The sequence below is a fragment of the Helianthus annuus genome, chromosome 3 (assembly GCF_002127325.2).
Source record: "Helianthus annuus cultivar XRQ/B chromosome 3, HanXRQr2.0-SUNRISE, whole genome shotgun sequence".
Taxonomy (NCBI): Eukaryota; Viridiplantae; Streptophyta; class Magnoliopsida; order Asterales; family Asteraceae; genus Helianthus; species Helianthus annuus.
In genome coordinates, this window is record NC_035435.2 from 158,525,116 (window position 1) to 158,547,519 (window position 22,404).

Below are 22,404 nucleotides of genomic sequence, written 5' to 3' on the forward strand. Positions count from 1 at the left end.
TAACTTTTCACAATATTGCACGAATCTATACTTTGTATAAAAGAAGAAAATCTCACTGACATAAGAAAAGCTGACTTTCGATTTAACGAAAATCGAACAATGCAACTTTCCCATCAAAGAAGGTGCACATGCAACTTTTCACGATGTTGCAACAATGATACTGCAACATCGATGTTGAAAGGTTGATGTGTGAAGGGAAGCTTCATTGAAACGACGATGTTGGAACAATGATACTGGAACGATTACATGTAAACAGAAGTTCAAACACATGATATTGTAACAATGATATGTAAACAGAATCAACAAACATTCGAACAAAGAAGTATAATCGGAGATTAGCCGGCTGAATCACGAGAAATATGCATTTGAGAGAGAGAGAGAGATACGCTCGCAGATATGAGCGAAAGAGATTTGAATGTGGATCCAGATTCATATATCTTATTTATAGGATTAGAATATATGGTTTGAATTTTGAATCTGGAGCCAGAATTTTGAATTTGGACAGATGTTTACTTTGGAAACAGAGGTTTGATTATAAGGTGAAGGACAGAGGTTTGAATAAGATTTTAAATGATTTTATATATTAGGCTTTATGATATAATAATGACATAAGAAAAACCTTGTTGGACAGCCTCTCTGGCTGACACATCAGCTTTTCTTATGTCATTGGGATTTCTCCTTTTATAGAAAATATAGATAGATTGAGACCAATCCAACAAATCAAGATCAGAATTATAAACGCTAAAAATTTAAATTACCAAATGGAATATATATGAAATGTAGTCACTAAAATGGGCGTAAAGCCTAAGTAAACTCCTACATGATAACACATGTCACAGTTATAGTATTTATCAAAAAAAAAAAAAAAAAACCATATTAATAGTATAACCACTTTAACAGGTCATACTAAATAGACATCAATACTAAACTAAAAAGACTACTATTTAATTATATTTATTCTTTCCCTAAAATCATATTTCAAAAACCAGAAATGAAATGATGGTCATTACCAAAGGCCTTTTGGTCGGCTTCATGACTTTCGTTTGTTGATTAGACCAAGCGGTATGGCATGCTTAGGCCCGGTGAGGCCCGGCGCCGGTCCCCCACACCGCCCCCCACTCTCTCGGCTCGTCCCTTCCGTCACTCAGCAGCCGATGTTCACGGGCCTCCCTTCTCCTCCCTTCTCTCACATATACCTATACATACATACATATATATACATAAAGGGGTTCATCCCCCACCCCCTGGGTCCATCCTCTCCAAGCCACTCCTACGTGGCGTAACGTGACGGCCCATCCCCTTAAGGATGAGGCTCTCCATACCCACTAGTCTTAGAATCTCGTATAAAGCAATTTGCTTTAAATTGAACCAAAAAGTTCCTTTAATTATGGGCAGAGCCGACCCTAACGGCTTAAGAATTGAGGCAATTGCCTAAGGCCCCTACTATTTGAGGGTCCCAAATTTTAAACCCCTTCTTATTTATATATATTAGTTATATAGTTATGCATGCTAAGTACTGAAATATGACAGACCCATTTTATAGAAATGGCAGAACTAGCTTAAAAATTTAGGGGTGTCCCAATTTTTTATTTTTTAGACCTGGGGTATCTTTTGTATAACGGAGACGAAGTTGAGGGATATTTTTACACTACGGAAACTCAGTTAAGAGGTATTTTTACACTACGTAAACGGGGTTAAGGAGTAGCCCGTGCTACCCCTACTAACATTCTAAGTCCTCCCCTGTAGAAATCTCTATTTCTCAATTTTTAAGTCTCAGAGTTCACGGTATAATTATGCATTCAAGTTATATTTTTGTCAATGTCTTATGAATTTATAATTAACTATTTATCTATTTGTGATAGTTTGAATTGATTACGTATCTTGTTTACTTTACTTATGTGAATTTATTTGTGTGAACAATTTGAATCATGGTTTGGAAATTACAATTCTGTTAAACAAACGATTTTGTTAGTTGATTTATGTGAATGATTAGTTTATTTTCCATTCTCAAGCCTAGATAAAGAAAAAGGATTTAGTAAAATGAAATTTCGAAAATGGCCCGAATTTTAGTTTTGCCTTGGGCCAACCCTGGTTTGGGCTTCCTTCTAAACGGGTGGACCGAATCACCACGCTTTATTCTTCCTAAAAGAGAGTGATTCATTTGTAGGGTGATATCGGATGTCACGAGTCTTTGCTATTAATAAAATGTGACATGAATGGTTTTCTAAAAACAACTTGTGTTTGCACACACTCTCAGCCAGATATTACTATTTAAAATAGTACTTCTCGCTTTTTACGATGAAATGTAGTGACTACTTTTGATTATTTGTTTAGGCTGATTATTTCTTTAGATGTAAATCAAAGTTCAAATGCAACAACACGCAAGATTTATGAGAATAATTCCTGACTAATTTAATATTAATCAAACGAAAAAACTAAACTAAAAATTACAATATCTATACATACTTTCTATTAAAATGTAGTATGTATGAATTTCTAAAACCACTCGTGTTTACACAGGGGTATCACTACTTGTATAAAAATAAAAGTAAAAAAAATAAAAGTAAAAAGATTGATGGTCACTCCCCAATTAAATGAACACTTGTGTCATACGTTTGTAGGCTAGTGTGGTCATACATCATTGGGATTCAAATTTAAATAATATTAAACACTCACCTTTTTCAAAATAAACATCTTGAGCCAAACATGTTACCCACTACTATTACCATTATTATTATTTTTATTATATAGCATCCATTTCGAAATCAAAACTTATGTCCTTTGAGATCTGAGGTGTCCGACACTAAATCTTCTTACTCATTAACACTAATCTTACTTAATTCACACCTTTCATTACCCGCATTTGTCCGTTAATGTCTGAACCCTCTGACCCATCTTCAAACCCCTTCAATCTTGCTGCTTTTTCTTGATTAATTCTCCATTAATGGAGTTTCAGTTTCTTTAACACAAGACTTATATAAAGCTCTCACCTTTTTTTCATTTTTGGGTTTAAAGATTGTCACAGAGAAGAAAAGTTGTCTTCTTTTGCTCACTTTTGAGATGGGTTTGATGTATGGGACCAAACAGACCCACACCCACAAGATTTGGTCCGGGTCTGGGTTCGGGTCTGGCTCAGGGGTTTCAGCCAGATGGGTCACATTCTTCTGCTTTGCTAGCTTTTGTTTGGGGGTCATCTTCATTAACAGGTTTGTTGCAGATTGGGTTCTTGAAATCTTGAATCTTGCTGTGCATTTCACTTTTTTTTTTGGTTGATTTGTTGTTGATTGAATGTGTGATCTTCTTTATTGGTTAGTGGTCACTATCTTGGAAGATTGGAGGTATGAGATTTGGTGTAAACCTAACATAACTCTAATGATTAGATGATTTTGTGTCTGGATCAGTTAAGTCTATTCAGATGTTGAATGAAGTTGATTTGGTGTGACTTTTGAGCTGAAAGTGAGATAGGAACCTAAAAAATTAAAACTTGTACTATATGACATATTGCCATCACATGATATTAGGGATTGTGATCAATCAAGTTAGATAGTTTCCTTAGTAGATTGATTCTCATAGCCATATTTGTTAAAAGCCATCGCCTCTTGCGCCTAGGCCCATTTTTCAGGCGAGGCGAGGCAGTTGCGCTTTAAGTCGAGGAAGTTGCGCTTTAGCTCTCCAGGTGATGGTTCAGGCGCACATTCCGGCAAGATTCCTAGATTCCGGAGAGTTTCCGGCTAAATTCTGACAAGATTCTAGCCAAATTTCTACTTTTAATCAAGGAAAACTACTTTTCTACACTAATACACTAATATTTTGGTACTAATTAGATGATATAAAGTGTTACATAATAGACTTTGTTTATTTTATTTGAAGAATAGTATTCTTTTTCTAATACATAATATTTTTTTTTTATTTTTTTCATTATGCGCTTTATTTTTATCAGACCCTCGCTTTTTTTGCGCTTTGTGCCTAGGCCCCAGGCGAGGCCTATGCGCCTTGAGTGCGCCTAGTGCCTTTAATAACTATGCTCATAGCCACAAATATTCTATTCGGGAATCGTCTACGTGTTCTTTTGTGCTAATCTCCGTTAGATGAGATCCACATAACACTCTAGGCAAATCCCACATCGGCTGTAGACATGAGAGATGTTGGGTTCGTCAATTGGATGCATTGGTTGTGAATGAGATGAGAAATCCATAACTAAGCGTGCTTAGGTGAGGGCAATATGAGAAGTCTCAACACGGGCAACGAGAAAAAAAATAACTTAGCTCCTTGTGGAGTATGGTGGTAGGTATTGAGGGGCCAGATGTTACAACAATTGTTTAGGAAATTTCGATGTTCTTCAATGATGAACACACATGACCACGATAACTATGTAGACGTTTTTTGAGTTTGTAGGAACATTGTAGTAGCTTAATTATGTACTAACTTTAGATGTTTGCTGATAGTCCTATGAGTTACACACCTTTTTCGTATATTTAATGCGTCTACATATGCGTTCATAGCTCCAGGTCTTTTCAATGCCTAACAATCAAGTTGGTGTTTATCTTTAGTCTAAGCCGCATATCATAGTGTTTATCTTTAGATATTCTCCGCTTAAAACAGGTTTCTGTAGTAACTCATTCCTCAATATTAGGAGATAAGCATTGGTTTGACCATGAGTATATATATCTTGAATATTCTTGAGTCCTAATCTTTTGTCATAGATAAGTCAAACTTGTCAAGGTTGACCATAAGTATGTAGTCAAAGCAGTGTCAACACTAGATCCATCCATGTTGCAACAGTATGTTGTAACACTAGTGTATTTGCGAACTGAGTGAACAAATCCTGGCCATTGATCTACACACGTGTATGGCCAGGATCTCATCATCAAATCGTAAAATACACTAGTGTATTTCAACATCAAATCCTGGCCATTAATCTACACATGTGTATGGTCAGGATTAGTTCACTCAGTTCGCAAGCTACACTAGTGTTCAGTCTTGAACCTAATCCTATAAGTATATGTGTATTTTCATTGTTTTCAATCCTTATTTTAACGTTTACTTATTGCTCTAGATTTGGCATCACTCGAGTCCCTTTAGAAACAAACGACATCCCTTCAACTTTGGAGAAACAAAAAGAACTACTTCAGACCGATATCAACTGTGAGAAGAAGGCAAGTAATCAGTATAACTTTTTTTTATAAATATATATTGACTTATTTCAACGTCATTCATACCTCTAACTCTCATATTTTAATTGTTGCAGGATGATGCTTCTGTTGAAGCTCGAGATATATTCTCTCAAGTTTCGCACACGCATGATGTCATCATGTAACATTTTTGCTTCCATCTCAATTTAAAATATTCAAAACTACTTTTTTTTTTAAATCTTTGTAAATGTTATTTCTTTTACTCATTTATGCATAAAACTTTCAGGAATTTAGACAAGACAATATCATCACTGGAAACAAAGCTTGCGTCTGCTAGATCCGCTAAGAAACCGATATCCGAGGCATCAAATGAGGGCCGGAAGTTTTTCTTTGTTATGGGAATCATGACTGCGTTTAGCAGCCAAAAAAGACGAGATTCCATTAGACAAACATGGATGCCTCAAGGTTTTAATTTATTTTTTAGTTTGGTGGTGCCACTAACGTTGTATATATTACATTCTATATTTATAAATTTTATATATAACTTCTTGGTTTTTGTTCATTTAGGGAAGGATCTATTGAGGTTAGAGAAAGAAAAGGGGATTATAATACGGTTCGTCATTGGACATAGGTGAGTTAATAAAACTAGTCTAACTCTCTTATTTTTAATGCAAAAGTTCCTCGACCAAATCTTGGTGTGTTAAAGTCCCTAAACTTGTCAGAAATACACGAGAAAGTCCCTCAACCCAATTTTGGTATAAATAAAGTCTCAAAATTTGTGTAGAATGCACGTATTTATGAAAAATTTTGGTATAAATAAAGTCTCAAAATTTGTGTAGAATGCACGTATTCGTGAAAAATTTTGGTATAAATAAAGTCTCAAAATTTGTGTAGAATGCACATATTTGTGAAAAATTAAAATAATGACACCCCTTAAGTTGGTTAAATTTTAATGAAGTGACATTTTAACATTTTTGCATATGAAATGTTATACCATCTTATTTGGAGCAATTTAAAAGACAACAACATGCCGTTATTTAAAAAAGAAGATTCACAACTACGCGCATTTTAGATTAGTTTAGGGACGTTGAGATACCAAAAACGTTTTGAGGTACTTTTTCGTGTATTTTGGAACCAAAACTAGTTTGAGGGATTTTTGCGTGCAAATTAAGAAAGTACATTGTAAAACCCGTACAGGATCAATCTATGATATCAATAATATCTTGTGAAAGCGCGGAATTCAGTCACAAGACGATTCAAGATTAAATAATAACAATAACAATCAATGATAATTGAAAGCAATAGAAATCACAAACCAAATAGTTCTTGCATTCAACGATGACCGAAGACTGATACAAGAACAGAGACTCGCAACCGGTTACCCAACCAACAACCTCAACCCTAAGGTTGAGGTGTGTATATATACTAGACACTAGGACCGAAACATAAGCCCTATAACTAATGGGTTGCGAGTCGGCCCTATAACATCCAAACCGGCCCAAAATATCTATAAAGAAATAACAAAAACAACCCTTGTAACCCCTGTACTATATTCACCTGCATGAATAAACCTTCAGGTTCCAACAATCTCCCCCTAGGTTTATGCATGCAGGTTCTTGATTCTTCAAGTGTTGCTACTACCTCCCAAACGATCTTGAAAACCACCAAATCCAACTTTGCGAATGTGAATAGCGGACGCAACAGCGGCAGTCCAACCCTTTGCGATATCTTCATACTTTTCAGTTGCACGAATCTGATTTTGAGCTAAGACCTCCAAATCTTCAAGAGCAATGTTTAACACATCCACTTGATCAACTAAACGGAAGCTGACATCACCATCACAAACGAACACAGCCTGACCAAGACGCTCATCATAAGCCCAAAAATGCAGAGACTTCAGAGCACCTTGTGGAATCTTCTTGACCAACGGTATCACCTTCTCTTTGTCTGTTACCGGCCAGTGCACTACTTTCATGCGCTTTTTGGTAAATGAATCCCGGACACCCTTAAGAGGTTTAACAATCGAGTCAGCAGTGCGCATCGATGGAAAGTTATGTTGAACTTCCCTCTTCAACCTTTCGAAAAATATGTGTCCAGGACCTCCAGGGTTATCATCAACATAAGGAGCATTAGATAATTCTGTCAGATCAACCTTTGTAAACGATTGAAACTGGCCAGGATGTTTATACCACTCCACCGGACCAACTTTTCTCTTAATCCACCACCTATGCCTGTCGTGGTCATAACCCCAGCTTACCACTCCCGAGCGATTGCCAACTTTATCATACAAAGTCTCACCAACATCCATCATATGATGAGAAGCCTGAGCATCAACATCATCTGGATTCAGATTCTTGTTTTTCAAAATCACCAACTCTCTTTTTCTTTTAATTCTTTCTGCCTTTGCTTTCGCTGCTTCTGGATCAGTAACTCTTTCAAAATATTTCTCCATCGCAGCATTCTTTTCAGCATTATCTTCTTCAAAAGCCTTCTTTCGGTTCTCAACATCTGTTGGATCAGAAAACTCCTGTCCAAACTTTTTCTCAAGCTTACCACGTAAATCATAGACCATGGAGAATAACAAACTCACATCTCCTTGCAATTGCTCAATCTGTTGATCCTTCTTTACTATGACATCTTCAAGTTGGATGATCTTTGCTTCTTTGTGAATCGAATCTTGTTCAACAACCAATCTTCTCTTCATCTCTCTCATACTAATAAATTCATCTTCATCACTAGAATCATCATCAAACGGCATTCTCAACGGTTCCTCAGGCCTTTTGCCACTAGAACTGCTCGGCACATCATGAACAACATTGGAGGGGCCGGCAGAATCAGAAGCACCCAGCAATACATCACCAGCAGGCTCTGAAGCAACACTTGCAGCTTGAACTTCAACAGTAACATCAGTGGTTTCCATATCAGTTCTTTGAGTATCAACATCAAACAGACCCTCAAAAGTATCTGTGGAGGGGTTGGTAGCATCAGCAACACTCTTCTCAAAATCAAAATCATACAGATCCTCATCATCTTCATCAGCATTCAAGGATTGATCTTTGTTCTTCTCAACATACATACCGAGCCGAGGATCCCTCCTTTTCCGCTTAATTGGAAGGGAATCAGGATCCTTTGGACGTTCACTTGACTCTTCATTTGGAACTGAAAGATCAGAAGGAGGCTTTCCCATCTTTTCAGTCACTGTCTTTAATAACAGAGCCAAATCTTCAGTAGAAATCACAGGTGGGGCAGTTGAAACAGCATCAGAAACTCCAGCTTCAGGTGGAAGCTCCATATCCTCATCAGAATCAAACGAAATCTCAACACCTTCCTCATCTGAATCAATATTCACAAGCTCATTCTCTAATCCTCTTTGAACATCATGCTCTTCAGCAACTATAGCAACAGCTGGTCCAACATTAGCTTGAATTGGTTGATCTATGACTAGTTCAGCAGCAACATCTTCAGTTTCAGCGAACTGACCAAACTTCTCTAAGGGAATTTTTCCTTCAAACTTCCTTTCTGTACTCTTCTTCGTAGTAAGCGCGCCAAAACACGCGGGACCCATTGGTTTTAACTCTAATGTGTTTCCAGTTTTCACCAACTGCGGATAACTTGCATTGAGGATCATCTGAATAAACCTTGGATACATAAGGAACTTATCCTTCCTGACTTCGAGAACATTTCTTTTCATAGCCTCCAAAACATACTTCGAGTAGTTGAATGGCTCATTTGTGATTACACACACCAAAGCAGCAGTCTGTGTACTATTTAACTGATCAGTTCCTCCCCGATTCTCAGATACGCACAACAGAAACATGTGCACTAACAACCTCCAGTACGGATGCACAAATTTCTTGATCAGAGGGGGATATTTGCCTTCATAACTAAGCCTGGGTAGAATAGCCTCAACTGTACCAGCTGGAACCTCAATCGAATCCGACTCTTGATCATTAAACTGCAACACCTCACGAATCATCTGCTCTGTTATTGTAATCGTGATCTTCTGAATTTCAGACACAATAACTCCCTTTCCTTCAACCACTTCGATCTTCGCATTCTTCCAGAAATCTTGAATGAGGCCTTCATAAATGACTGGATTGTCTCGTAATGCGTGAACAATACGGCAGCTGTTTAGACCTTTCATGAGCGAAGAGTATAATCTCCGATGTTTCTCTGGAGGAGGTGCCAAGTATCCTGCCTGATTATGAGTTGCTATAAACTTCAAATCCATTATCTGCACAAACCAAAAGTGTGTCACAAACATACACAATTATCAATTATCAAAATCAACTTCAAACAAGATGTTTTTGACTCGAGATCACGAATCACAATCAAAAGTTTTGAGTCGCAACCAATGTCACAGTTGAACCATGAGTCGAGACCATGAGTCGAGACCATGAGTCGAGACCATGAGTCAAAACCACGAGTCGAGATCATGAGTCGAGACCATGAGTCGAGACAACAGATCTCGAGTAGTGATGATAAGGTTGCGACTCGCAACCAATAGTCTCGAGTCCTTATCCACGAACACTTTGACTTTCAAACATTTTGGATCAAAACCCCATAACACCATAAAAAAAACTGTGAAGACCAGATTATGTTAATTTTTAGGGTTCTTCAATTTCTTCAAATCTTCAACTTATCATCATCAGACCTGCAAAACTTCAAGCAGATCATCAAAGTACCTTCAAAAATATGAATCGAGACCGGAGACTTATGAGTCGAGACCGGAAATTATGAGTCGAGACCGGAGAGCAGAGGATGACTGTCGGAATTCTTTGAGAGAAAAACCTTGAAGATTTCGAGTGAGTTATGAGGTCTCGACTCGAAATCTCCCCTTTATACATCAGCCCATCAAATGGGCTTGGGCCAAACATTGGGCTCGTTGGACCGAGATTTTTCAATGGATTTTCTTAAACAATTTTTTAAATCAGATTTAATCAAATTACAAACCATTTATCAACACATTTAATTTATAATCCATTCAAACTTTCTGAGCAAGATTTGTTGAAAAACCTAAAATCAAAAATAAATAATTAAATATTCATTATTTATAAACAAAATGGGAAAACAACAAAGATTACTCAGGGATCAAATCACGGGGTTTCGGGCTTGACTTCACTTATCAACACTGATCTACTAGAGGATGATCTAGACGATTGCCAGTATATTTGTCCTCTTAAACTCATCTCCCTAGATCTTTTCCATATAACTGCCTGTATCTCATTTTATCATGTTTTGATATTTTTAATAATGAGCACCCAAACAAATACTAATCAAATCCTGGAATTATGCACAGCTCACTCTATCATGCAAGCAGTTTCCCTACCACATATTTCACAAGTCCAATCCAAATTTCTGAAATCTTAACTGGGAATAGATTGAGAAGAGAACAGAATAGATCTTAGATTGAGATGGTATAATATACAGATCAAATGAGTTTTCTCAATTTGATATAGGTTTATTGGGTTTCTTTTGGGCACTAGAGGGCCTCTTTCGGGTGTTAATTGATCTACAGATCGACAACGTACAGCTAGGTCAGCATGTATCTGGATGCAGCAGAAGCTGACGTTGCCTAGCACCTCCAGGTCAGCATGTATCTGGATGCAGCAGAGGAGGTACACGACTTTTTCAGATAAGATTTCAGAGTCAGATCAAAATTGTGTGTATCGGGAAAAACATACAAACATTCAAATAGACATGAGCTAATTCCAAGTGATTTTCTTTTCTGAGGTCATGTACTAGTTTAGTTCTGAACAGAAACAGCTATTGTTTCCAATCTTAAGGATAGAGCCTACCAACACATCATACTAGAGTCAACCTATTTCGATACTGGTCTTACATGAGTCAGCCCTTGACCATAAAGTGAAAGTTCATTTCATTTCCCAGTCATTGCAACGCTTGCTTTCCCCCTTCTTCCCTTTTTTTATTTTTTTTTAATAATTTTTTTTTAATGTTTTTGTATTTTTTTTATTTTTTTAATGTTTTTGTATTTTCGAATTTTTCTCCCCCTAAATTTGTGCATAAATAAAAAACTACCTACGAATAGAAAAACTTTATGAACAAATTTACGTACGAAACAAAAACATGCTCAGTCAGTAAAACGGATCATTTTCAGAAAATCCACAAGCACTCTGAATTTCGAGCTGCTAACAGGCTTGGTGAACAAATCGGCTGCATTTGCATCTGTGTCGATTTGTTCAAGAGTGATAAGGCCTCTGTCAAAGCAGTCTCGGATAAAATGGACTTTAATATCAATGTGCTTGGTTTTGGAGTGAAAGACAGGATTCCGAACAATTTGAATTGCAGCATCATTATCGCAGTAAATAGTAGTGTTAAGATAAGTCAAACCATAATCCTGCAATTGATGTTGCATCCACACCACTTGAGAACAGGAAGCAGAAGCAGCAACATACTCAGCTTCAGCTGTGGATATCGCCACTGTTTGTTGTTTCTTGCATTGCCAAGAGATGAGCCGATCACCCAAGAATTGACATCCCGCAGATGTAGATTTCCTGTCACTATCAGTACCTCCAAAATTGCTGTCAGAGAAAGCAAACAAGTCAAAATTGGAATCCCTCGGATACCACAGGCCAAACCGAGGTCGGCCTTTAAGATACCGAAAGATCCTTTTAACAGCAGTAAGATGAGAAGTTTTAGGATTAGCCTGATAGCGTGCACAGTTGCAGACAGCAAACATGATATCCGGACGGCTGGCTGTGAGATACATCAACGACCCGATCATTGACCTGTATTGACGTTGATTTACAGACTCTCCTTCTTCATCTTCAGTCAATAGTGGCCTCTCTGCCATTGGTGTTTCAGCAGGCTTAGCATCCGTAAACTTGAATTTCGCCAGTACATCATCCACATACTTCCCTTGATGGATAAGAATCCCTTGCGAACTCTGTTTGACTTGCAATCCCAGAAACAGTGTCATTTCTCCAAGAGCACTCATTTCAAATTTCTTCTTCATAACCCTCTCGAATTCCTTGCAGAGATCCTCGCTCGTAGATCCGAAAATGATATCATCGACATAAATCTGAACCAGGATTTGATCACTTCCCACCTTCTTGATAAACAGAGTCTGGTCTATGGTGCCACGTGTATACCCGTGAGCCAAAAGATGCTCAGTTAATGTGGCATACCAGGCTCGAGGAGCTTGGTGTAAGCCGTACAGTGCCTTGTCCAGCTTGTAGCGTAGCCAGGATAATCTGGATGTACAAACCCTGGTGGCTGCTCGACAAAAATTTCTTCCTTCACATCTCCATAGAGAAACGCGGTCTTGACATCCATCTGATAAACAGTGAATCCCATGTATGACGCGTAAGCTAAGAAGATCCGGATGGCTTCAAGTCGTGCAACTGGAGCATATACTTCATCATAATCCAGACCTTCAATCTGTTTAAATCCCTGAACTACCAGCCTTGCCTTGTTGCGAACAATGACTCCAGCAGAATCTTGCTTGTTTCGAAAAACCCATCTTGTTCCAAGTTTACGCTTTCCCTCTGGCAACTTGACAAGTTTCCATACTCCAAGCTTCTCAAATTGGTTCAATTCTTCGTGCATTACATCAACCCATCCAGGTTCCTGCAAAGCGATATCAACAGATTTAGGTTCAATCTGAGAAAGATAGCAAGAGTATAAACAAGTATTGATGACTCCAGATTGACTCCTTGTCATGACCCCTGCGTTGACAGGACCAATGACATTCTCTATAGGATGATTTCGCTGAACATTTGTGGGTATGGCTATATCTGGAGCTATCTCGTCTTCGGAAGCAGCATTTTGATCAGCAGAAATGGTATGGCTTGTCTCCCCCTCATTAGGTGCTGTAGAGTGATGAATGAATGGAGTGACAACAGAACAATCCTCCGGAATCGGATCAGGAAACAATGAAGATCCTGAAACACTGGGTGAGGCACCACTTGTTGAAGCACCTTCAGGGGTGTGATGGGACACCTGTTGTGGTGAAGGGTGAGGAGTAAAAACTATCCCCGGGGGATCAACGGTGTGGCTTTTTGATTCGCTTACGGATTGTTCTTCTTCCTCAGTGTCACCAAATGACAATGGTTGATGCGGCATCGACGTTCCTGCACCTGTAGAAACACTTGGCAACACGTTAAAAGATTTAAACAAAGTAGCATAATCATATAACCAATCTGGGCCAACTCTAGCATCCGTAGAGTTTTCCTCTAGCCATTCAATGTTGCACGACTCAACGACCTTTTTGGTTACTTTGTTGTACACTCTATAAGCTGAGCCTTTAGAGTATCCAACAAAATAACAGTCGTCTCCTTTGACTTCAAACTTTCCATTAGTGTCCATTAGTAATAACACACATGGACAACCAAAGATACGAAAGTGTGAAACCGAAGGTTTGTTTCCTTCCAGAATCTCATAAGGAGTTTTCATGTGACGTTTATTTACTAAAGCATGATTCTGGACATAACAGGCCGTGCTAACAGCTTCAGCCCAGAAGAAACTAGGAAGCTTGGAGTCAGCCAGCATAGTACGTGCAGCCTCTATAAGAGTACGATTTCGCCTTTCAGCAACACCGTTCTGCTGTGGAGTACGAGGAGCACTGTACTGTTGATCAATTCCCTTCTCTGCACAGAAAGAATTCATGGTAAGGTTTTTGAATTCTGTCCCATTATCTGATCGAATCGCCTTAACCCTTTTACTAGCTTGATTTTCCACCAAGGTGATGAATTGTTTGATCAAAACTGCTGCCTCACTCTTGTGACTTAGAAAATACACCCAGGTGTATCGTGAATAGTCATCAACTATCACGAGACAATATGCCTTCTTGCCAATGCTTAAAACATTCACGGGCCCAAAAAGGTCCATATGAAGTAACTCAAGAACAGCCTTGGTTGAGGGTGTAGATTTAGACTTGTGCGGCTTTCGATGAGCTTTGCCTTTAGCGCAGGCAACACATTTCTCTACCAACATAAAATCTTTGATTGGCAGATCACGAACCAGCTGACCTTTGGCAAGGCGATTTAAATTTTTCATGTTCACGTGCCCGAGACGACGATGCCACAATAGACCATCATGTTCTGATATCTTCGAAAACAAGCAAGTGATCTCTTCACACGGCTTCTTGTTCATATCGATGACATAAGCATTTCCTTTTCTCTCGGCAGTCATTAAGAACCAATCTTCAGGAATGACAATCCCTGGCTTCAAAACATAACATCCCTTTTTTGTAAAATGCACCGAATTTCCTCGGTCACAAATTTGCGAAATGCTCAACAAATTGTGTTTCAGTTCAGGAACATAGTTCACATTTTCGAAGCTTAAGACACCGTTTTTCACAGTTCCCTTCAGTGTGATTCTACCAGATTCTCCTCCCGCAAAAGAGACATAACCCCCGTCAAATTCTTTTACATTGACCAGCTGAGTCAAGTCCCCTGTCATATGCCTGGAACAGCCACTATCCATGTACCAGAGGCGCACGGTAGTCCTCCATAGCTGTTCCTGCACGATTTGCGAGATTAGTTAGATTTGGGAACCCAGCCCATAGTGGATCTGGGTTTTCCATATGCATCAATGTACGTTACTTTTTGCCAAATCAGATTATCTTTATTCAAAAATTTTGATTTATCTCTGTTGACAAAAGGATTTGCATTCATGTTCGACTGGGCAGCCTTTACCTTTGGTTTCCAGTGTTGATATGACCAGTTAGAACAATAATTATCAAAAACATTTTGTTTGTGTCTTTGAAAAAAATTTTGATTCTGTTGGTTTCTTCGTTTGGCTGCATTCCAGTCTAAATCAGAAGGCCTGGTCCTTCGACTGTTATTCTTCATTGCCTCTGTCTTCGTGACGTTCGTGGGCTTAGAACAACTAGTTCGATTTGATCTATCCTTCTGATTTTTGAAACCTTTGTGCTCAGATGACTTCTTTGGGGGATGGACACAATTTCGTGCAATATGTCCCGCAATTCCACAGTTGAAACAAGTTTGTCGTTTCAATGTGTGGAGTTTCGGGTTTTTCTGAAAATTGTTCCTGCTTTGCTTTTCAGGTTTGGCGATTTTTGCTGACTTTTGTTTAGAGCGATCTGGGTTCACCTGATTCGACTTTTCACAAGCATGTGATGTATGTTGCGATTCAGACACGACTTTCTTACTGTGATTACCTTTTCCTTGAAAATCTGACGATTTGAGATCAGTTTTATTTGGTAAAACATCTGTTGAAGATTTTACGTTCAAATTACCATTTAATTCTTTGTCGATGATTTTTGATTCAGTTTCAATTTCAGAAGCATTTGAAATTTCACTAACACATGCTTCTTCAACATGTGTATCAACGGTTTCCAATGGGGTCCCACAAGATTCAGCATTAGGGACTCCCACTGAGACCGATTCAGAAGAAGAATCAGGACATTCGTGATTTTCTTGAGAAGAAGTGTCAGTGGTTTCACTGAATGTATCCTGAGGGACCTCACCTGCAACACTATCATCTGACATATTAGAACCATCACATTCACAATTATTAACCGAAGAAAAATCATCACCATAATTAACGTTCACAGTTTCAACACAAACATCATCAGTCTTGCCCAAAACATCAGGCCCATTACCAGCTAAAGAAAGTAACATGCTAAAAATACTTTGTCCCAAAATAAGATCAGGATTATTTTCATCAAAACAAGGTTTTTGTGAATCAGAATTTAAAACTTGTTCTCCCCCAAGTGTCTCTTCACATTTCACATCAACTTTTTCTGCACATGCAAACGACTGGTTAGGATCAACATTTCCTTTTGAGATAAAATTCATTGTATGACCTGGTTGTTTATCAACAGATTTGTTGTTGATCGATGACTTATCGGTTTTTGGACCGTAAGTCATCTTGCCCTCATTGAGTAACTCCTCTTCCGTAAAAGGCATATAAGTGTAGTTATGATTGTATGGAGGAGGAGTTTTTGTGTATCCCAATCCAGCCCCTTTCTTTTCTTTATACTCTAGTTGTATGTCACAAATGTTCTTGACCAAATTACTAGAGGTGTCAAATTTTTTAATATTGATTTCATTTATCTGATATTTGACTTTCAAGTCCTCTAATTCTTTGGTCAGGTCGCTAATTGTGGCTAGAGCATCTAGAAAATTACAATTTTTAGCACTGAGGTCTTCTTTTAGCTGAACTATATCTTTTCTTTGGGCCTCAATTTTTTCTTTGTAAAGTTTTTCATTTTTGGCCAAAGTAAAGTTTTTATTCTTAAGATCTTGATAATCTTGAATAAGTTCAGCATTATGTATTCTATAAGCCTCAACTCTTTCTCTGCATTTAGTAGTGCAGAAAATAGAACGTACCTCTTCAGCAGTGAGTCCATGAACAGGAGCTGACAGGATTTTGGTCATGAATGCAAAGTTCTCAGCTTGAGGCTCAGCATCTGGCGAAGAGTCCTTTTCCTCTGAAGTCATGAATGCTATGTTTTGAGCAGCACTCTGGATTTCTGGTTGAGAGATGTTCAGACGTTGAATTTCATCATCCCAATTGAAATCTGCACTTGGTTGAACAGCAAGGGCTGAACTCTGATTTCCTTCACCAGCAACAGCTGAATCGTTTGTCGTCACAAGAGCCCTTTCAGGGTTTGGAGGAGCAGGATGCGCAGGAGTAAAGTCTTTGTTGTTGTTTTTGGGCTTAGGACAGTTTCTTGCCAAATGACCTTGCTCATGGCAGTTGTAGCAGCGTAACTTCATTGGAACATTTGCAGAGTTTGAAAAAGAAGAGCCCCATCTATTTCTGCCAGTCTTTTGTGCAAATCTTTGTGCTCTGAATGCTGCCATTGCCATTTGCCAGGTGATGTCCATCTCCTCCACATCTTCAGGATGATACTGAAATAGATCATTCAACGACCAGCTTGGAGGTTGTATTTTACCTGCAACAAAAGCATTCAAACAATTTATCACAGAAGCAGCGACCTCCAGATTCTCTTTCGATTGCTGAGAAAAGAATGCGATGAGCTCAGATTTTGCTGAAGAAGGTGCGGCGATTTTTGCTGCAGGCGATGAGGAGCTTGAGCTAGAGTAATGCACAGTAGTGGTTGACCCAGAGGTAGCCTTTTTCGATCCATTCTGTGAAATCAGTGCAGTGTTGTCATTGCTTGGATTGGTGGAAGAAACAGAAATGCCTGCGGCTAACAGACTGGACTTGTGATTATTCTCCCGTTGCTTGTCATCAAGCTCACATGCTTTGATGTGTGAAATCATTTCAGTCAAGGTGCATCTTGCGAGATCTTTGGTCCGCTTGATCATAGCAACGTGATTATCCCAACTCTTAGGCAAGGCATTCAGAAGTTGACGATTCTGAGCCGCCTTTGAAGGAAGTATTTCTTCTAGATCCATTTGAGTAATGATCTTTGAGAAACGCTGAATCTGATTCTCAATGGTTTCCCCATAGACGTAGTTGAAATTGTTGAAGTTTTGCCTCAACAGGTTCCTTCTGCTTTCCCTCATGTCTTCATTCCCCTCGTACACATCGATCAATGCTTCCCACAGTTCTTTGGCTGATTTGCAAGTGCGAAATCCCATAGCAATATCTGACCCCAGTCCCATGGTCAAGTATCCGATTGCTCGATTATCTTCTTCGACAATAGCGTAATCTTCGTCAGTATATTCAGCACGAGGTTTCTTGACTTTGACTCCAGGGTTCGTCTCCCTCTCATACATGATTTCTCTAGGGCCTCTTTCAATGACCCTCCAAAGCTTGGGCTCCTTAAACTTGATATGTTGCTCAAAACGCCACTTCCATTCAGGAAAGTCATTAGCATCTAAAAGCCTTGGAATACGAGAGCTGGTTCCAATTTTTGAGTCCAACTCTTGCTGAGCGTTTGTGACAGCTAGGTCATTAGCAGTTGACATGTTTGCTTATGGTTAATTAATTAAATTAATTAAGGTCCAATAGTCCAACAGTCCAACAGTTTAACAGTCCAAAAGATCAACAGTTCAACAGTCCAAAACACGAGTTTATGTTTGACGTTGCGAGTCGAGAACGCGGTTGCGAGTCACCCACTACTTGTCGAGACCAGCCGATTGCGAGTCGAGACAAAAACAGCACAACTCGAGACTTCACTCGAGACCTTCAACCGTTGCGAGTCGAGACCAAAACAGGACAAGCCGAGACCTCTGTTGTTGCGAGTCGAGATGAAAACAGGACAAGCCGAGACCTCTGTGGTTGCGAGTCGAGACCTGCAAAACAGATAAGTGATAAGAACTGTTGACTCGGAATCCCGGATTTTCAGCACTTCCAAAATTCAAAGATTTGAAATCTTTGAATTTTCTTCAATCAGCTCCAAAAAATCAGCAAACAGATTTCTGAAAATTATACGATCCAAATCAGTAACTTTTTAACAAAAACCACCAAGAACAGATTAGTATAATCGAATCCTTTCACTGCAAAACAATCACCACAAACCGGTTAGTAATATTAGTTTAACCTTGAATCCGATTGATATCAAAACCGAACCAAGAATGGTTTCTTGGCTCTGATACCAATTGTAAAACCCGTACAGGATCAATCTATGATATCAATAATATCTTGTGAAAGCGCGGAATTCAGTCACAAGACGATTCAAGATTAAATAATAACAATAACAATCAATGATAATTGAAAGCAATAGAAATCACAAACCAAATAGTTCTTGCATTCAACGATGACCGAAGACTGATACAAGAACAGAGACTCGCAACCGGTTACCCAACCAACAACCTCAACCCTAAGGTTGAGGTGTGTATATATACTAGACACTAGGACCGAAACATAAGCCCTATAACTAATGGGTTGCGAGTCGGCCCTATAACATCCAAACCGGCCCAAAATATCTATAAAGAAATAACAAAAACAACCCTTGTAACCCCTGTACTATATTCACCTGCATGAATAAACCTTCAGGTTCCAACATACATTGGTTTTTTATGGTATTATTATATAAAAGTTTGGGTTTTTTTTGTTCCGTTTATGACTCGAATTTCAAACTATATTCAGTGCAACACAGAACGGGCTTTTGGATCATGCCATTGATGTTGAAGATGAACAGCATAAGGATTTTCTAAGACTGGTATGATAGATATTTTGTAATCATAAACATATCTATATGTTTAATTAATACACAAGAAGACATTTAATTATTTATGTGTATAACACTTTATTATTTTGGAACTGCAGAACCATGTAGAGGGATATCATGAGTTATCTTCTAAAACTCAAATCTATTTCTCAACAGTTGCTGCAAAGTGGGATGCCGATTTCTACATCAAAGTAGACGATGATGTTCACGTTAATCTTGGTTAGCACATCTTGTAATATAGCATAAAGATTACAAAATATAGTATAAAATAAAATAGAGTAAAATGCCATTTTCGTCCCTGAGCTTTGGCCACTTTTGCAACTTTCGTTCAAAGGTTTGTTTTTCTGCATCTGGCTTACCATTTTCGTCCGGCTCGTTAACTCCATCCATTTTTCTCCTTTAAGTAAAGGGTAATTCTGTCTGTTTTTGCTAACTTAAAGGGCAATTCGGTCTCTTTCACTTTATGTAAAAAGTCTTTTTCACTTTATGTAAAAAGACGAATACCCTGAAAAAGACCGAATTGCCCTTTAAGTTAACAAAAATACAGAAATACCCTTGACTTAACTACCCTTGACTTAACGGAGAAAACTGGATGGAGTTAATGAGCCAGATGAAAATGGCAAGATTTCAAACCTTTTGGATCCAGATGCGGAAAAACAAACCTTTGGATGAACGTTGCAAAACTGCCCAAACCTCAGGGACGAAAATGGCATTTTACTCTTTAATAAAATATCAAAACAAGTTTATGTAATCCCTTTGCTTAACAAATTTGCGCAGGCATGATTGGCTCTACCTTGCTCCGTCATCGCGCAAAGCCACGTGTTTATCTTGGTTGCATGAAATCAGGACCTGTTCTTGCACAAAAGTAAGATCATGCATTCTACCCGTTTTTATTATTATTTTTTTTTTCAAATTTTATATATTATATTCTCTTACAAATAAAACTTATTACAGAGGGGTGAAGTATCATGAACCTGAATACTGGAAATTTGGAGAAGACGGAAATAAATATTTCAGGCATGCAACGGGACAAATATATGCGCTATCCAAAGATTTGGCCACTTATATTTCAATAAATCGGTTAGCATTTCATGTCGAATTCATGATGCTTGTTTTTACTTTTATTCTGATTATTGATGTAAACATGTAATCTTTGTTATCAGTCACATACTTCATAAGTATGCAAATGAAGATGTTTCGTTGGGCTCTTGGTTTATCGGTCTTGATGTTGAACATATTGATGATCGAAGCCTCTGCTGCCAAACGCCCCCTGGTAAGATTTATCCACCAAAGCTATCTTTTTTTCTTCGAATTTTCATAATTCTTTTAAGAGTAATTATCTTCTCCGTATTTTCATAATTCTCTTAAGAGTAAAATGTCGTTTTGGTCCCTGAGGTTTGGCCAGTTTTGCGACTTTCGTCCAAAGGTTTGTTTTTCCGCTTCTTGATCCAAAAGGTTTGAAATCTTCCATTTTCATCCTGCTCGAGCTCGTCAACTCCATCCATTTTTCTCCGTTAAGTCAGGGGTAATTCTTTTTTTTTTGTTAACCTTAAGGGTAATTCAGTCTTTTTCATTTTATGTAAAAAGACCGAATACCCCTGAAAAAGACAGAATTGACCTTTTAAGTTAACGAAAAAGATGGCAATACCCCTGACTTAACGAAGAAAAATGGATGGAGTTAACGAGCCGGACGAAAATGGCAAGATTTCAAACCTTTTGGATCCAGATGCGGAAAAACAAACCTTTGGACAAAAAGTCGTAAAACTAGCCAAACCTTAGGGATGAAAATGACATTTTACTCTTCTTTTAGTGTCAATAGTTGGATTATTAAAAATCCAATTTACTAATGAACTATCGATTAATGTTTGTTTAAATGTCAACTTTGTTAACTTTGACCGAATAGATTGCGAGTGGAAAACGCAAGCGGGGAACTTGTGTGCAGCTTCATTCGATTGGAGTTGCAGTGGCATATGCAAATCAGTGGAACGTATGAAGGAAGTGCACAAGCTATGCGGGGAAGGTGAAGACGCAATCTGGCACACCAGTTTCTAACTAAACCACTCTTTGACTTCCCCTTTGACCAAAACGATATGATCACCAACAGCCCGAGTTTTGGCAAACTGGTCGCGGGTCGGGCGTAGACCATAAAAAGGAATGATTTTGCACATATAATGGTAGTTGATCATGATCATGTATTAATCTTATTATGACACATGTAAATCTAGTTATTGGGTGGAAATGCATTTCTTGAATGATCACATGTTTGAAAGTTACAACTTACAAACGTCCACTTGAAGATTCTCATACTTTCACATGATCTTTGATGATTTCTATGTATCAAAAAGGTGCCTAACAAAACAAGTAACAAATATCAAAAAATAAAAGGGTTTGAAGGGGGCCGGTGACTAATGGGCCAATACATCAAACTCAACTATGAAAAATAGTTTTCAAGATTTTTTTTTTTCGTCGTTAAAAAAAATTAGAACATTTTTCACGAATGGCAGAATGGGTAGAATCAGGGTCGGAACCAAGGGGATCATGGGTTTCTGGTCACGGTAACTAATCAAATCTTTATCTTAAAAAGTTATAAGAAAAAGGAGATCTTCACCTTTTAGAATATGTATAGTGGTTTAACTAAAAGTGAAAAAGTATATGTCATGTCACTGTCAAGTAAGTGGTGGGACTTTAAGTTAACTAAACTCTCAAGAGTGTGTTAATGATTTAACTAAAACAAATATAAAGGAAAAAAAAAAAGAAAATATAAAAAGGAGTGTGGCTTGCTCAAGAAAGGTTAATTACACAACTCTCCCTCATGCCCATTATAGCCACGACACGACACGGTGTTTGGGGCTCATGGGTGTGGTGGCACCTCCTTAACGCACACTTAACATAGTCTTGAAAACAACTTATAATGCATCAAGAATAAAATTTCTAACTACACCTTTAATCAAGTAGAATTGAAAATTATTTATAAAGAGGAAAGATACTTGTAGCTTTTATTAAAATAAACTATCAAAGAAAAATAATATACAATTTCTAGGTTTATCTCTTTTTGTAACTCTTAGGCCGGAGGGTATGGAGGGCGCCACTGTGCCACATCACCGCCGATAGTGCCCCCCCCCCCCCCACCCATACCCTGCAAGTTAAACCAGGGCGCCATGCTTGCTTCGCCACCATGTTAACGAACGATTTTTTGAT

The 22,404-nt window shown here is 38.3% G+C and overlaps 1 protein-coding gene and 1 long non-coding RNA gene across 2 annotated transcripts; one reads left to right on the forward strand and one right to left on the reverse strand.

Moving 5' to 3' along the window:
- The first annotated feature begins 2,774 nt into the window (after window positions 1–2,774).
- Window positions 2,775–21,479, forward strand: LOC110930437 (beta-1,6-galactosyltransferase GALT31A). The gene is made up of 11 exons (XM_022173737.2): window positions 2,775–3,206; window positions 5,057–5,156; window positions 5,249–5,313; window positions 5,419–5,597; window positions 5,700–5,763; window positions 19,125–19,197; window positions 19,305–19,425; window positions 19,984–20,071; window positions 20,161–20,286; window positions 20,370–20,479; window positions 21,110–21,479. Exons 1-11 carry the CDS (start codon window positions 3,061–3,063, stop codon window positions 21,256–21,258), a joined length of 1,221 nt encoding a protein of 406 aa, XP_022029429.1. The 5' UTR covers window positions 2,775–3,060; the 3' UTR covers window positions 21,259–21,479.
- LOC110930385 lies at window positions 15,633–16,645 on the reverse strand. The gene is made up of 2 exons (XR_004888712.1): window positions 16,451–16,645; window positions 15,633–15,861 (listed from the first exon to the last, which is right to left on the reverse strand). It is a non-coding gene; the product is annotated as an uncharacterized LOC110930385 (long non-coding RNA).
- Window positions 21,480–22,404: the final 925 nt, after the last annotated feature.

Excerpts from the sequence above, each read along its gene's own strand:
- LOC110930437 (XM_022173737.2), top strand. The coding sequence starts at position 3,061 with ATGGGTTTGATGTATGGGACCAAACAGACCCACACCCACAAGATTTGG. Across the intron at positions 5,157-5,248 it reads ATATCAACTGTGAGAAGAAG|GATGATGCTTCTGTTGAAGC; the intron begins GCAAGTAATCAG and ends TAATTGTTGCAG. Across the intron at positions 5,764-19,124 it reads CGGTTCGTCATTGGACATAG|TGCAACACAGAACGGGCTTT; the intron begins GTGAGTTAATAA and ends AACTATATTCAG.